This window comes from Corythoichthys intestinalis, chromosome 4, assembly GCF_030265065.1.
Source record: "Corythoichthys intestinalis isolate RoL2023-P3 chromosome 4, ASM3026506v1, whole genome shotgun sequence".
NCBI classification, from domain to species: domain Eukaryota; kingdom Metazoa; phylum Chordata; class Actinopteri; order Syngnathiformes; family Syngnathidae; genus Corythoichthys; species Corythoichthys intestinalis.
In genome coordinates this window covers 46932565-46949760 of record NC_080398.1, presented here as the reverse complement: position 1 = coordinate 46949760, position 17196 = coordinate 46932565, and the positions used below count along the sequence as shown (strand labels likewise).

Here is a 17196-nt window from a genome sequence, read left to right as displayed (position 1 = left end):
ATTGTGCTACACCTGTTCTTCAAAATTGTTGTGTATAACGTGTATGTCTTGTACTGACATTTTTCAGTAACGTCTGACATCATCATATTCATATATATTAATCTATAATATATTCATTCATTCATATATAATTAATATTCATATATTTAAAAATTCATAGCACCACCATAAATACACAGGTAACATCGGCGACAGTATGATTGATGTGGCTCAATCTTATTAAAAATAAATATATGTTACGTACTGTATATGGCGGAAAACACAGACAAGACTGAAAAAGCAGTTTCTGGTCTTGCACTCCTCTTTAAAAGAAACTGCTTTATTTTAAGCCAAAACAACTGTTGTGTTGGGTAGAACTAGATGTCTATATGCTGCTATAGCAGATTTATCACGCGTTAAGCCCCTGAACTATTTTCAATTTGTCCGTTATACCCTGAAAACCCCAGCCATAAAACTATGGTAATTAATTATATTTGTTGTTCAAATTGTCTTTCATTTTTAGCTTAGAATCATTAATTGATTTCTAATATTTCGTTTTAAAAAAACTTTTAAAATTATTCACTCGCATATTTTAAACTTTTAAACAAATGACGTCACAATGAAAAAAAATGGCGTCTGTAAAAAAGTCACTGATATCTATCTCATAACTATGGCTTAGGTGTATTTTTTTGTTGTTGTTGTTACTGTCGCATTTTCTCCGATGTTAGATGATAAATAATTGATCCAAACAAAGAAAAATTGAAAACAAACGTTTAAAGGGGTAAATATATGAAAAAGAAAATATCGACCACTCCTTGATGTCTGCGATTTCTGCATCGCGACCCTTGTTATTTTGCCATGTTTCACCCATAAAATCCCCCAAAAATCCAGCTGTTGCCATTCACAGCTGTGTCTTGAAATTCAGTGATACTTGCTACATTGAGTTTTTGAATAGAAACATGGTAAGTACGCGATAATATCTCATTAAAGTCATGGCGTCTGTAATACTGCTCTCACACGCTCTCACCTCCAGATAGGGTTTTGCTGTTTAAAAAACATTTATTTTTAAAAAATGCCCTCCTGTTCAAAATTTTTCTTCCCCCTGAAAATTGAGATTTTAAGCTTTCCAATAATGTATCACACATGCATATCGGACAATTTTGAAATTTGGCCAAATTGGGGGTCTCAGAGCGGAACTTCAAGTCACCTGAGTGTTTTCCGCCATATACATATTTCTAGATTAAGATATAGTTTAGTAATTTCTTTAACATATAATCAGTCATTTTGCCAATTTATTCATTAAACTTTTTATATCTCAATAAGTAAATTGACATTCTTTTATATGTCAGGTCGTGGCGATATCCTACCCCAGTTGGACTGCGCGATGCAGGATGTCAGTGACAAATACATTCTTCTGGAAGAAATTGAGAAAGAGGCCCTCAGGAAAGCACTAATAGAAGAAAGACAGAGATTTTGCTCTTTTGTAGCTATGCTGCACCCTGTAGTGGTAAGTAAAGTTGTATTATTGTGTGACTTCAAAGAATTGTTTATACAATTTCACTTTTACTATTTATACTGTACATATGCATGTACTATGACTATTTTGCACTGCTGTGTCCATACTTATTATCAAAGCTCACCCTACTCTATTATGAATGATTCATTCAGGATGAAGAGATTTCAATGTTGGGAGAGATCACCCATCTCCAGGCAATCTCTGATGATCTCAAATCTCTAACCTCTGATCCCCACAAGCTCCCCCCTGCCAGTGAACAAGTAATACACCAGTATTTCATGTACCACAATTTCTCGAGTGTAACACTCTACCCTTCCAAAATCAGAGGTCAAAGCAGGTTTTTCTGTGTATTCTCATCATTAACAACTGATGTAACATTATTTAGCCTCATAACGTAATGACCTCCGAGCTGTATTTTCTGGAGATTTTTTTCAATAATAAATTGGGGGCTATACTTGAGAAATGCATTTGTTGGAGTTTTTTTCTTTGTAATTGTACCAGACCCTCATATGTACAAGTGTAATTATGTTTGTTCCTCTCAGGTGATCTTGGATCTTAAAGGTTCAGACTGTAATTGGTCATACCAAACTCCCCCCTCATCCCCTAGCACCACTACATCCAGGAAGTCCAGCATGTGCAGGTAAAAACACAATATGAAGACAATTAAAAATAAAAAAAAATAAGCAAGACATAAATCTTACTCAGATTGTAAATTTACCTATTAATGATTGTTAATTAATCATAATGAATTCATATCTGGTTCGGTCTTTTCCAAAGCATCTTTCAGGTGTGCCCCCTTGTGGTAGAAACCGTAAAATGATTTTACAAGTCTAAAAACATTCGCTGACAAAATTTTAAGATAGTCTTGTGTATCAGATCCAGATGTAATTATCAGGACATAAAAGATCTGGTTTTTTTTTTGTTTGTTTGTTTGTTTGTTTTTTTTTTTTTTTTTTTTTTTTTTTTTTTTTTTTTTTAACTGATATGACATATTAGAGTATGGATTTTACTAATATTAATAGATCTGTACTTATCTGACTTAATCTTGAGATTTTAACCCCAAACGTTTTAATCCTGCAGAAAAAAAAGTAAAGGAAAGATTTAATCTCATTGTTCCATTACCTTTGGGTACGGTTTGATGTTTGATGTTGTTGATATGCGATATCCCTGAGAAAATGGTGTAGCTTTTATGGCTCCCTGTCGGACTCTTTTGCTGGTTATTGTGCTGTTTTGACTTAATTGACCTCGGTTACTGCCTGCTAAATCATGGTGGGCTGTGTTAATTATTTTGTACCTTGTTTCTTCCACTCAACCCAAATTCCCTCCCTGTCGCATTTTCTCCTTTTCCTCTGCTCTTTATGCAAATGCACTCCTTGTATTCACCTCTTTGGGTGCCCTTGGTTCTCTGCTCCTTTCAATAATGTCCCCTCTTCTTTCAATTCTGTACCGCAGTAGTCTAAACAGTGTTAACAGTAGTGACTCCAGGGGCTCAAACGGCTCTCACTCTCATTCTCCTTCCTCCTCTTCTTCCTCCTCTTCCTCAAACCACCTCCTCCATCATCATCATCATCAACCTCGCCAACGGTTCCGCAGCTCCACGTTATCCCAGCAGGCCCCAGCTCGCCTTTCCAGCGTCTCCTCCCATGACTCTGGCTTCATGTCTTCATCGCATGACCAGCACACATCTTCCAAGTCATCATCACCAATGCCAGCTAAAAGCAAGGTGAGAAGAAGCTCACTGCTTCTACACACTTTTAATAACATCTGTAACATGAACTGTATGTGTAATTCAATAAAACGTTGTCTTAGGGGGAGATAAAGAAGTTAATTCTCTACCTAACAAGCCATTAGAGAAATAACCTTATGTGAATGTGGTAAGGTTATTATAGCTTGACTACGCAGGAAATGAGTGCGCCTTCATTGTAGCCCAGGGCAAAGGAGGTCACTCCCGTCCTATTGTTAAACAGTCCACTGCTGTGGCAAACTGGTTTGGACAGATTCAAGAATCCTGAGTTAATATGTTTACCAAATGTCCAACTTCAAACGTAACACACACTTGAGCTAAGTGTACTTTTAGTGTATCTATTCAGAGACCTTATTATTGAAATTGAATTAAAAAATAACAATAAAAATGTGACCAGTCTGTGTTGGCTTTGTGTGGTTTGGTATAAATCATGAATATAGCTGCATTAGTTATTTTGTATGCATGCCAGATCCCAGTGAATTTCACATTTGAAGTTAATATAACTTTTATAATGTTACTTCATGAGTTCCCTTGACGAACTCAGTTGTGACATTAAATCAGAATTTTTTTTATGACGACCCTTTACTATGGTCTAATGTTAAAGGTGGGAAAGGATTGGATTCTTCCTTTGAGCAAGTCTAACACCCTCAGCATAAACTGGCACTAATTTTAATGTACCGGTACATCCCGCCGCACATTCTCCACAGCCTTAATGGTCACATGACTGCACAATTAACGTGAGAACTATGGCAATGTTGCCTGTGCTATCTAACATACTGCTTATCTCCCTAACTCTTGTCTTTGCCATTCCCTCTCTCTGTGTCTGTCTTCCGCTACCTTCTTTTTCCTGCTTTTTGCTGCTTTTGCATGATGTCCCAGCCTTGTGCCAGTTCCAGCTCCTCTGATATGTCAGAGTCCGGGCACCTTCACAGTGAGTTGATCGGTGGTCCCACTCCACTAGCAGCAGCAACTGTTGCTACACTTCCGCTCTCTATTGACAAGGTGAAACACTCATCCACTAATGTCAACCATTTTCACTCTTACATATACAGTAAATTACCCATTGGGCTGCCCGCATCCTGCATCGTTCTAAACCTCTTACTTGGCTCAGTGTCAACATGGCTGTTTTCCCTCACATAACTGTAAAATTCTGACTAGCTGATGGACAGGGCAAATAAGGACTCCAAAGTTCAACCCAATGTTATTTCCATTCTTTTTGTCTTCAGTTAACCATGTTTTTCTTTAAGTGGTTTTTCACCCTGTTGTGCCATTTTTTATATAGAGTGAGTGAAAAGTACCAGACATTAATCATTTATATTGCCATTATTATTATTCCTAGTACAAATTGGACTATTTTTAATGTATTTATTAAGGTACATGGGAAAATTAGTACTAAAGAGAAGAATATATAACATCAGAAACTATTGTGGCTTAGCTCACTCTTGAATAGCCCAGTGACTGGCTAACTGTAAAATAAGACAATTAGAAATCCCCATTAGTGCTTTATGTTTAAAAAGGTTTTTATAATGAATTCCGTGATACTACAAAATTTACAGTTCAAGCAAATGTCTATTTACTCTTCACCCATTTTTTGTTTTGTATTGTCATTTGTTTTTGTTTTTTTTACCATCTATCATTTTTCAATAATCCATTCCATTGTTTCTGTTGTGTTTTTTTGTTGTTCTCCTGCCAATATACACAAGCAGTTGTCCAATGGCTTTGACCACTACAGCCCGGCTAACTCACCTATCAATGGTGGGAGTTTAAGCTCAGGCTCCAGCACAGCCTTCCCGTTCTTCCCTCCCTCCTCCACTTCATCCTCCTGCCCAACACGGTCATGGTCACGTCCCGCCTCAGCACTGCTGCCAGACTTCCCTCACAACTGCCCGATGGGCTCTCTCATGGTCCCTTCCTCTCGTGTTCCTAGCTGGAAGGTTCGTTTCGAAGTGTCCGGTTTTCAAACTGTAGCCCAGGGACAACATCTGTGCTGCCACATCATTTTGTTTGCGAGTAAAGCATGTGCTTTGACTTTTTTTTTAAATGGTTTTGGCTATAATAATATTTAAATAAATTTCGAGAACTACAGAAATCGGATATATTTTTTACAGGATTTGTCCTCTTTAAAAAAAAATATGAAAAAAATTATCATTTTTCGAAAATGTTTTATAAATCAAGAGAATAACTTTTTTTTAATCTATAATAAAGAATATTTGTTTACCCCTTTTTTCTTTTCCGATAAAATATACATTAAAATATAAATATACTACAGTAATTTTCTGACTATAAGGCACACCTGACCATAAGCCGCCACACTTCAAATTTGACACAAAAACGGCATTTGTTCATAGGTAAACCTCACTGGACTATAAGCAGCTGTCCTCACTGTAGTATGGGATATTTACACCAAAAGATATTAACCAGCAAAACTTTATTTGATAGCGGCATCATAAGACTGTCATAAGACCAAACGAACCACCATGAAGCTGTGAAACAATTGGCTTCAAAGCTTTATTGCGTCAAGAAGCTTCATTTGGCCATTAGTGCGCCCTTGGGGCAGACAGTCAACCTCTGCTGCCACCTCTTGTCGTCCAACATGCCTCCTAGCATGCATTGCAGCCCTAAAGATATAAATTAAAATTCATGTTCTGTGCTAATTATTTCTTCAGTTACTTTTCCAGTTGTTTCATTTATTGCTAGTTAGGGCATTTGGTAACACTTTATTTGACAGTGGCGCCATAAAACTGTCATAAGACCATCATAATTATGACATGACACTGCAATGAGCATTAATGAATGCTTATGCTTATGGATGTAAAAGATCCGAGCTGGGCATAAATGGAGTTAATGACATAAGTTGCCAGATGACACTTAATAACGTCTGTCATACACACCGAAGCATGGCGGGTAAATAAAACAACCTAAAGCGTTTGTCTGTGATAAAACAAAAACAAAAAATCAGATAATCTGCCATAAGCATTCATTATTGCAATGATAATGTCATATCATAATTATGACTGACACATAAGCCGCACTGGACTTTAAGCCACAGGATTGAAAATGAGGGGGGAAAGTAGCGACTAATAGTCCGAAAATTACAGTATATGCGAAAAAAGGAAAGATTTTTTTTTTTTTTTTTAATTTAACAATGTCTCTAAAAGATTCAACATTAAAATAGTTGTCGTTTCATTTAATAATCGAGTAGTTGTAGATGACTCGATTAATTGTGGCAGCCCCAGCTGGCAGAGAAAATGGCCCTCAGAAGGAAACCATAACTACGATGTTACCACGACAAAGTGATGAGGGTCTGATCAATATGCTGTTGTTTTTTTTCTTTATTAAAAAGCAAAAAATAAAGACGAAGGAAGAACTGTCCATTGTGCAGGATGTTTAAATTTCTCAAATGCTAAAATACCCTTATTCTATTCTAAATCATTTATCAGAATACTGAATTGTGTTGTCGTTTTTTTTTTTTTTTTACAGGACTGGGCAAAGCCAGGGCCATATGACCAGCCAATGGTAAATACATTGCGAAAGAAGAAGGATAAGGTGTCTCCAGCTGTATTGGACAGTAATGGTGTAACATACAGAGAAATCAGTACACCGCAAAGCCTTTCAACCACTACTCCAGCTGAAATGCAAACACCTAAAAAGTTGTCTTTGGAACCAAGGAACGGGATATCACCAGTAAAGGTTACTTTTCCATATCATTCACAGTACCTCATCTTGAGTAAATTGTACAATGACATATTTTTGTACTGAGACTTATCACTTCATCCTCACATTTATTCATGGCTCCAGCCTGGCGAGTTTGAGGCCCATGATGAACTAGCTGTGGCCCTATCAAGAGGCCTGGAACTTGATACCCAGAGATCCAGTCGGGAATCAATCCAGTGCTCCAGCGGATACAACACTCAGACGAATACACCCAGCTGCTCTGAGGATACAATACCCTCACAAGGTAGCACACGGAAATGAAACCTTCATTAAGTCAAGTTTTGTCAGTCCACTGAATTCTGCATTTCTTCCCCTTCAGTCTCAGATTACGACTATTTTACAATGGCCGGGGAGCAGGATCCTGAACAACAGCAGTCAGACTTTGACAAGTCTTCCACTATCCCTAGAAACAGTGACATTGGCCTGTCGTACCGACGCATGTTTCAGACCAAGAGGCCCGCCTCAACTGCCGGCCTGCCCAGTCCACAGGCTCCATTTCCTGTACAGGGGAGCTACACCAATGGAGCCTGTCCTTCAACACCCACCAATACATATACATCGAATGGGCCTTATCCAGCTACCCCTACAGGTACACTCTACACGCGTAGTCACTTGACTTATGAGTTTGTAACATCCATGACCAAAATCATGATTTGGTTGTTGCCGAAAAACACCTAAGGAACTTACTGTTCGATCCTGGCTCCGACTGCCCATGGTAGAAGTGTCCTTTAGCAAGGCACTCAACCCTAAATTTCTACTAGAACGCATGGGAGGGTACTTGCATGGCAGGAGCACCACCTACTGGTATGTGATTGCATGATTGTAGGCCTCTTAAGCGTTTTGGACACAGAACAAAACTGTACAAGTCCATTTACTGTTCAATTCACATAGAAATCAAATAAAATTTGTTACAGTATGTGTGTGTGACTCTGTGCAGTATAACTTGGTCTACTTGTGCTCCAAGATTTTGTGGTTGGAAACCATTGTGCTACAAGTGTTTTTTTTTTTAAATTAAAAAAAACGAAGGTTAGTCTGGAGCCTTGCGTGAGGGCTTTATAGTGCTTGAATTTCACCATTTATTTTTCACTTCACTCAACAGTGTAGCTGAAGCTCATATCCAAATTGGGCTTGCAACACAGAAACAAATCGACAACTCATAACTTCCACAGCACATCGCAGTTCCACTATGTTTTTTGTAATGTGTTTTGACCTTTTCTGGAGGTGTGTCCACTCTTTGTTTTCTGCATACCTTCTTATTTATCATTTGGCAAGCTGCTTGTCATGCCTAAGACAGTACTGTTATTATTATCCTTTGCTTTTCTGTCCCTGCAGGTATTTCAAATCAGGGGTATTACTCTGGATCCCACAATGTTCCTGGATCCTATTCTACAGGCCAAGGTCCAATTATAGTCACCCCAGGTGTGGCCACAATCCGCCGCACCCCATCCTCCAAGCCCTCTGCCCGCCGTTCAGGCTCAGTTGTAGGTACAGGTCCCATTCCTATTCGTACGCCAGTCGTGCCAGTCAAAATTCCAACAGTTCCCGACACATTGGTGGTAAATGGGAGCAGGAGTGTAGAAGAGATTGCAGGGAGCCCAGACTCTACCACATTTCCACAAGGTGACAATGGAGTGCTGCCAGTGGCATCTTGGAGCGGCCAGGCATCGACCAATCCTCCCACAGTCCCGCTGCCCAACCAACTGGCCGAGCAGCACCCGCACAGTGAGCTAGGAGGAAATGAGGCAGGAGACGAGGCAGATGGCAACATGTTGGTGGCAATCCGCCACGGAGTAAAGCTCAAGAGGACCCTCACCAATGACCGCTCAGCACCTCGGATTGCCTGATCACAATAAGTCAAAAGTGTTTGCGACAGAGAAGAGGGTTCGACTCGTTCATCTCGTTTCATTCAAATAGGCAAATTTCTCCCGTTACTATTGTTTGTGAAAATGTTTCTGCCGATGAAATGCCTCTTTATATGCTTTAGGAACCAACTAAGCAACTGACCAGAGAGTCTGGTTCACGATAACTGAAAAAATTATATGAATGACATTAACCCAGAAGAGATGGCAGAATTCAATCCACAAGATGTTGGGATGGGCTTTTTATATATAGAACTGAATTGTTTTTGTTGATTTAATTCAGTTGCTCGTTAATTTCTGAGATTAAAAAAAGTGCCATTGTTTAGAATAAATGGGTGCACAGTACATGTGTTCACACAAAAGGAGGATATTTGAACGCTGGGAGGCAAAGGAATACGATGGAGCGCAATATCCAAAGGATGGTTCTAAAAGGTGTCATGGCATGATCCTTATTTTTTTGGCCAATCAGTACTTACAGGATGTTCAAACAGCTGCTGTTTGATAAACTGCTTTGGTCAAAGCTATCCTCAGTCTGTCCACTCATCCACAGAACCATCATGTACACACAAGTCTGAGGCGGCCATTAAGTATGGACTGATGTTCTGGAGTGCAGGTTGCTGCTTTTTTGTTCAGATTCACAAGTGTTTCTCTTTTTCGGCCTGTTTGTTGCCGTAGGTCCTTGTTGCCAAAAAATGTGTTGCTGTTTTTCACACTTCATATTTATTTATCATTTCATGCTCCTACACAATGCGCAATACTTTCTGCATCATCCCTTTCAACAGGATGTGAACGTAGAAGTGCAGTGTTCTCGACATAATACTAATATGTATACTGTACATGCCTGACTTTTTTTGTGCATTTTTTAGCTATTATTCGGCGGTACTCTCACATAGACCATACTAATAAATGTCATATAAAGACAAATGCATATATTTAACACTAAAATGTGTTTATAGATGTTTTTAGTAATATAAAAAATATAAATGCTTTTCTATCAGTATCATACATTCTATTTCAAAGCTCAAACTTTGGCGTTGGCACTATCACATCAATGACTATGGAGACAGGTCAACAGCAAACCTTGTGTGTAATTTAAGAAATGCTGTACTTTTTTACGCGAAAAGATTGCAGCAATGCGAGGCTTCACTTAACACTTTGTTGGTTTTTATTTCAGTTCAAGCACTGTGAGACCATACATATATGAGGCTTGTAAATATTGTTGCGCTTTGAAGGCATTTTATTTATTTTTCAATGTCTTCAGTATGCTTAACCTCAAAACTGTGGTTCACACCCATGCAATCTTTTTTTCTGTCTTTAGTTCTTTTTAGTGTACTTTAGGTCTATTGTTTCACACCTGCATTTGCAGTATAACCTACATATTTTGAGAGCTGACTGTTCAGTAAGTTAAAAAAATGCAATAAGTACATTTAGCTGGCCTGAAGGTTTCTTCACAAGCTCATTTGTATTTCTTTAGTAATGTAGACACTTCATCAGTATTATCGATGATTTGGAATAACATTTAGTATGATCTTTAGCCAACACGGTGATCTAATATAACCTAAAGCAACCAAAAATACTTTTTCTGCAATCCACTTGTATAAAATTTGTATTATCCACTTTTGAATATTCATATTTAAGTTACTATTATAACTTCTATATCAGAGCTCGTAATTGTCTGTCCTATTAAGAAGTTTATAGTGTATATTCTAAGCAGTTACAAGTTGTTTTAGTTGTTTCTAGTACGTTATTTCACACACTTTGCTTGAGACATGCCTTCCTGAATCCTGCACAGTTCAACATGCAAATGATTCACAGAAGTATCTTTTTTGTGCAATGACTGTCAGCAATATAATTTTTTTTTTTTTTTAAATAAAAAGACAAATGTGCTTCGACTCCTTAGACTTTGATTACCAGACATTGCCGGCATTGTTTTTATTCATTATTTTCTTCTTTACCTGTTTGTTCACGGATGTCAATATCAAGTATAAAAACCCTACTATCTGGGATTAGGCTCACCGACCTGTTAAATGGGTGGACATCAACCACGTCATGTATCATTTTGGCCACAAGGGGTCAATGTTTGCCACGCTTTTCACTACCACTTTACATGAGTTATTGCTCGTTTGACATCCTTGGTTTGAGAACATTCACCGGTCAATAAATGTTTATTAAGCAAGCGAGCAAAAAGCCTTAAAAATAAATCCATGTATAACTGGTTCTTTGCTCTCATGTTAACCATTATTATCCAACACTTCCCTGTGGTGGGATGGAAATACATCTGTACTGTGTCGCTTTTTCCACACTGTCTTTTTTTTTTTTTTTTTTTTTTTTTTTTTTTGAGGTGTGGAATTCTGCCCGCTGTGTTACGGAGCACATAACACGCGCGAATAGAGACTCTGATAAACATTGAAACTTATATCATCCTTCATACACAAGGCTAGATGACTTGGACGAGGTGAGTTACAACAGGGCCGGTCGTCGTCCTTTGTCGGCCATCTTGACATCAAGTCGCGCCACATAAAGGCAATGTAGCGTGTACTGTAGAATGAATATACAGTAGATGGCTACATTTTCAAACCGCTTGGTTTTTCAACAAACCTTAAGGATGTACAAATTTTACTACATACTTTTGACCTTTCATTTTTAGTTTCAATATTTACCCTGTATCACAGCCACCTTCATAGGGTTTGTCACAATCCAAATATTGGGAAATCCGTAAAGAACTCAGTTAAGCGTATTTTAGAGGAGTAAATCAAATCACTCATTTTAGGTCCGCTGCTCGAGAGGTGTTCTGTCGCAAGATGGATGTTGTTTGGTTGCGCCGCTGACTCCACTTTAGGACGTCTAACCTTATATAAGAAGCCTTCCTCTAACGTCTCGACGTCATGTAGACGTCCTGCTTACGCACTGAATAAAGCTGCCTTCTCATTGGTCACTTGTGTCGATGCTTCCAGTTCTCTCCCATCCGCCGCGCAGCGTCCTGTCAACGAAGGTTACGGCAGCTGGATTTACGTCTGCTAATAGTTATTTACGCCCATAATATTATTAAAAACGACCTGTTTTGGGGGCACTTATCTTAAATTACCACACGGCGAGTAAAAAGAAAATACATATGCGTCAAGGCAGTCGTTGTTGTTAATTTGCGTTTTATGTAGGAGCTTGTTGGACGGGACAGCCGAGCATTGATTGAGGTGAGACAAGTTGCACTTTGATTCAGACCATTATCGCCTCCTTTTCGAGCCTCGATAGTCCCGATGGCTGCCTGTGTTACAATAGAGCGTTACTGTTCTAGCCACGCCCGTTTTTAGCCCTCAATTGACCCGACTTGTGATTTCATGTGATTGTGAGTTGTACATGTAGTACTAACGTGGCTTATGACCCCCCCAGATTCTTGACCCATACACCCAACCGCCACCGTCCTCCTCCCCCAGAGATGCTTCCCCGGCTGCGGGGAGTCCTGCGGCCCGTCCTCTACCTGAGAACCGGAAGGGGGCCGCTCCAAGCCGGTCTCACGAGCCAACAAGCGGAACCCGCGGTATCTATGCCGGGAGTTCCGATCGCAGAGCTTCCACCTTCCGCGCTTATTCAACGGCGTCATCTCGGCACCCACCCGCTGAAGGAGCCGGTGGAGCCCCTCAACTCCCCCCGTGGAGCCAAAGAGTTTATTTATAGCCTCCATCCGTCTGAACGCACCTGCCTGCTGAGAGAACTGCACAGGTTCGAATCAATTGCCATAGCTCAAGGTGAGTTAGTGACGGTGTACGACTTGTCAATGCTGTTGTGACTACAATAGGGAATGGGACGTACTACGTCATTGTTTGGACCCGCCTCCATGCTGGCAATATAATTCACTTCCGGGCCGGCAGAGTCAATGCGGATTGTAACGTGTGATAGTGCTAAGCTAACTCTTTCGGTGTTTTAGAAAGAAAATATGGGTGCTTTATTGTTGCGTTACCGGGTGCAACAGCGTCTCCTACGACAAAAAAAGGGGTGAGGAAAAATGGACTCACTTTTCACCGTTTTCCTGCATGGAGGACCAAATATCAGATCACGAAGGTACGACGGATGGCTGGATTGCAACGGTTCGTCGGAAAAGCATTTCTTATGATCATATTTCTGCTGGAATGAGAGTGTGTTCCTGTCATCTCTACTCTTGTAAGTTGAACGATTTATCCACTTTTGGTTTCAATACGTTTTTGTTTTTTTACACCGTTGTGTAAATCTGCCTCGGTAGCAATGCTCGCCTACTACGACTCCCCTACCTGTTGTGTTCCAAGGTAAACCTGCTGACAACACATCCCGATTGGTCACCATCTCTCTTCCTGGATCATTTGACAAAGAAAATTTGTTCAATGGAGTGGTTCCATTTGTCCTGTGTCGGACTCAAACAAGCCCCTGCAGCAGACGCCATCTGGGTCTGCCCTTCTCGTCGATGAACTGCGGGCTTTTAACTTGTGAAAATGCAAGAACTTTAATGCACATATTTATTCTGCCTGGCTATTTAACTATGGCCAGTGACGTTTTTTTTTTTAAACCACTTTGACAAAGACACCTTTCATTGTAATGTTGAATTTATATATTCTATTATTATTTAAAATTATAATATTCTTTTTTTTTAACCACTTTGACAAAGACACCTTTCATTGTAATGTTGAATTTATATATTCTATTATTATTTTTAAATTATAATATTCTTATTTGCACTTATGTAGACTTTAGACTGTCAATTCAAATAGTGTTGGAAAAGTTGCAATACCTAAAATAGAAATGCAAGAACTGTAAAGTACATATTTATACACCTTTATTTACCTAAGGCCACTGGATGTTTTTAACTGCTTTGAAAAATACAGGTTTTGTTGTGATCTTGTATTTATATAGTATATAGCTTTTTATAATGTATTATGTATTATAATATTTGCTGCCCCCTGCCAGAGTGTGGGCCATTTTGTACTAAAATGATTTTAAACTGTCAGTTCAAATACTGTGTTGGAGACTAGTACTTGCAATACTTAAAATGGAAATGCAAGAACTTTAAAGCACATATTTATCCTGTCTGGCAATTTACCCAAGGCCAGTAAATAGTGTTTTAAACTGCTTTGACAAAGACACGTTTATTGTGATCTTGTATTTGTGTATTACTTATAATTATATAATATTTGCTGCCACCGTCAGAGGGTGGGCCTTGTTTGCACTAATTTAAAGATTTTAAACTGTCAATTCAAATATCGTATTGGAGAAATTGCATTACTTGAAATAAATCTATTGCAACTTATCAGTCCCAGTTCTTGTCTACAACACTGTCCAAAAATTGTCAATGCATATTCCAAATAGAATAACAAAATTAAGTCACCTGACTTTGTAATTATTACACCTGTTTATTATGAAGACCTGAAGTAAACAACAAGCAGTTACAGTTTGTCAAGAAGTTGTTCAAGTCATGTTTTGGTATTCATATTTTATTGACTTTTCATAACACTTGGGATCGTGTTTGTAAGAGCAGAGCAAACTGAAGTTTCCGCGTGCACTCTTCGCCTTTCCAACCTCTCAACGCTCCGATGTGGTGCGCTTGACCTCAGAATAACCCAAGAAGAGATATGGTGACCAATCGGGATGTGTTGTCAGCATTTCATATGCAGGTTTTCCTAGTAACACAACAGGTAGGTGATGAGGAGGAGTAGGTTAGCATTGCTACCGAGGCAGATTTACACAACAGTAAAGAAAAAAACAAAAACAAAAAACGTATTGAAACCAAAACGGATAAATCGTTCAACTTACAAGAGTAGAGATGAGGGGAATACACTCTCATTCCAGCAGAAATATGATCATAAGAAATGCTTTTCCGACGAACCGCTGCAATCCAGCCATCCGTCGTACCTTCGTGATCTGATATTTGGTCCTCCATGCAGGAAAACGGTGAAAAGTGAGTCCATTTTTCCTAACCCCTTTTTTTGTCGTAGGAGACGCTGTTGCACCCGGTAACGCAACAATAAGCACCCATATTTTCTTTCTAAAACACCGAAAGAGTTAGCTTAGCACTACCACACGTTACAATCCGCATTGACTCTGCCGGCCCGGAAGTGAATTATATTGCCAGCATGGAGGCGGGTCCAAACAATGACGTAGTACGTCCCATTCCCTATTTGGCATTGTTACCACAAATGTGTAAATCATCAATTTCCTGCTATATCGGAAAACAAAACAATTTTTGTCATTATTACAATGTCTGCCTATTCGATTCAAGGGCTTTTGATCGGTTTAATCTGATATTATCTACACATTTGATTTAACACCAGGGGCGTTACCAGGGAGGGGGCAGGGGAGGGCAGTGCCCACCCACGGACACGCTCTGCCCACCCAAAGAAAACTGGATGTAGTACTAACGGCAGTCTGGGCACTGCGTATGATATCCCATTCGTATAGTACTGGTGTGTTCTAAGTTTTAGCCTTTGCAATTTGTGACCTCCACTTTCACCTTTTAAAAAAAGAAGAAGAAAAAAAGGGGGGGGGGAAGGAAATAAAATGTTGGTTTTGTTCCTAGGGGGCGCTACACACATTTACGCATATTTTGACTTTTTTTGTTGTTGTTGTTGTAACATTTTATCAACGTTTTCACCAGTGTTCACCTGGCTGTTGAGTTTTGTGAATTTTGAAGCATTCTGAGGGGGGTCAAAGTAGGGCTCAAAGCGTCGGCGGGACAAAGAATGACTCCTAGGGGGCGCTACATAGTGTATTTGGAATTTGTCATTGCACATTATCAAAGATTGCGCCTGTCTTGACCTGTCTGCCGATTTTGGTGTATTTTGAAGCATTCTAAGGGGGTCAAATTGAGCTCAAAAGGGCTGAGGAACAAAGAATCACTATAATAATAATAATAAAACCGATGAACAACAATAGGTTACTTAAGAAAAACATTGTCACCTGCATGTCCATACTGTTCAGTTATGGACGTGTTAAATAAAATAAAATCAACTTTTATTTGTTTAGACCAAATCACAACAACAGTTATCTCAAGGAGAAAACAAAATATGTTTTAAGGTGCAGTAGCCCTACGCTGGATTTCAACCTACTTGAGCATTGTAGCTTTTTTTTTGTTGTTGTTGTTGTTGCCACCCCAGGTAAGACTAATGCCCACCCACACCTGGCATCCTGGTAACACAACTGTTTAACACAATCAATTACAGTTAACTTAATATGTTTAAAAAAATACAAATTCAAAACAATTTTGACTTTCATTAACAATTTTGTTGCTGAAACATTTAAGACATTTGAATGACAACTAGAGATGTCCTATCACGTCATTTTCAAAGTATCGGAATCGGCAAAAAAATATCGGCCATGCCTTTTTTTAATATATATGTATATTCTAATTAAATCGTTTTCTAATTGTATTTAACGTTACAGACATAATATGTTACACTCATCCAGAGTCTTTAGTTTAGGCTTAAGGTAGGGTTATCAAATTTATCCCGATAACGGCGGTAATTAATTTTTTAAAAAATGTATCACGTTAAAATATTTAACGCAATTAATGCATGCAATGCGCGACCCACTCACGCATTGTCGCGCCCAATCTGTAATGGCGCTGTTTTACCTATATAGAGAGATAAAAGGCAGCGTAAAATGAGTAGAGTGAATTTTGGCAGCCTTTGGAGCCTTTTTTTAATTGGCTAAAGCCTTACAATCCCTCTCCCTACGATTAGAAATATCATGGGAAGGAATGTGGGGAAGCAAGGTAGCAGTTGATCTTTTTCTTAACCCCTTATGTTATTTCCCAACGCAGAGAAGATATATCAATTGGTAGCACTACGCACAGTCATGGTTCCACTTCCCATCATGCATTTGGGCATGGCTACAGTATCATTTACTGAAAGCTCAACAAATACACTAGATGGCAATATTTAGTCACAATATACAAAGTCACAATATACAAAGTCACAAGTCTTTCTATCCGTGGATCCCTCTCACAGAAAGAATGTTAATAATGTAAATGCCATCTTGAGGATTTATTGTCATAATAAACAAATACAGTACTCATGTACTGTATGTTGAATGTCCGAGTTTTATTCATTTTTTTCTTAATGCATTGCCAAAGTGTATATGATCGGGAAAAATTATCGGGAATGATTGGAATTGAATCGGGAGCAAAAAAAAGCAATCGGATCGTGAAATATCGGGATCGGCAGATACTCAAACTAAAACGATCGGGATCGGATCGGGAGCAAAAAACATGATCGGAACAACCCTAATGACAACTACTCTTTCTAATACTGTGTATATAGACCCTACCCACCGACGTCACAAAATCACGTGCTCGCTGTATGGTTCCGCCCACTTGTCCGTCATTTTGTGTCTGTATTATCAGTGGTCTCAATTGATCGAGCAAT

The 17196-nt window shown here is 39.0% G+C and overlaps 2 protein-coding genes across 9 annotated transcripts in view; both read left to right on the top strand.

The window, feature by feature from the left end:
- The window catches only part of LOC130914582 (protein MTSS 1-like), a 68325-nt gene extending 57648 nt beyond the window's left edge, over positions 1 to 10677 (top strand). For 2 of the 8 annotated variants that reach the window (XM_057833904.1, XM_057833906.1), the window contains exons 7-16: positions 1329 to 1486; positions 1648 to 1755; positions 2038 to 2135; positions 2951 to 3218; positions 4119 to 4241; positions 4946 to 5173; positions 6720 to 6929; positions 7038 to 7197; positions 7273 to 7542; positions 8286 to 10677. In XM_057833904.1, coding sequence (XP_057689887.1) covers positions 1329 to 1486; positions 1648 to 1755; positions 2038 to 2135; positions 2951 to 3218; positions 4119 to 4241; positions 4946 to 5173; positions 6720 to 6929; positions 7038 to 7197; positions 7273 to 7542; positions 8286 to 8797 — 2135 coding nt within the window. In that variant the 3' untranslated portion in view covers positions 8798 to 10677. Of the gene's footprint in view, positions 1 to 1328; positions 1487 to 1647; positions 1756 to 2037; positions 2136 to 2947; positions 3219 to 4118; positions 4242 to 4945; positions 5174 to 6719; positions 6930 to 7037; positions 7198 to 7272; positions 7543 to 8285 lie in introns of all 8 variants that reach the window. The other 6 variants (XM_057833903.1, XM_057833905.1, XM_057833909.1 and 3 more) reach the window with 5 other exon arrangements.
- A 1076-nt stretch (positions 10678 to 11753) lies between these two features.
- The window catches only part of LOC130914742 (transmembrane protein 65-like), a 67843-nt gene continuing 62400 nt past the window's right edge, over positions 11754 to 17196 (top strand). Inside the window, exons 1-2 of the mRNA XM_057834203.1 lie at positions 11754 to 12003; positions 12200 to 12555. Of these exons, the coding sequence (XP_057690186.1) occupies positions 12246 to 12555 (310 nt within the window). The 5' untranslated portion in view covers positions 11754 to 12003; positions 12200 to 12245. The remainder of the gene's footprint in view (positions 12004 to 12199; positions 12556 to 17196) is intronic.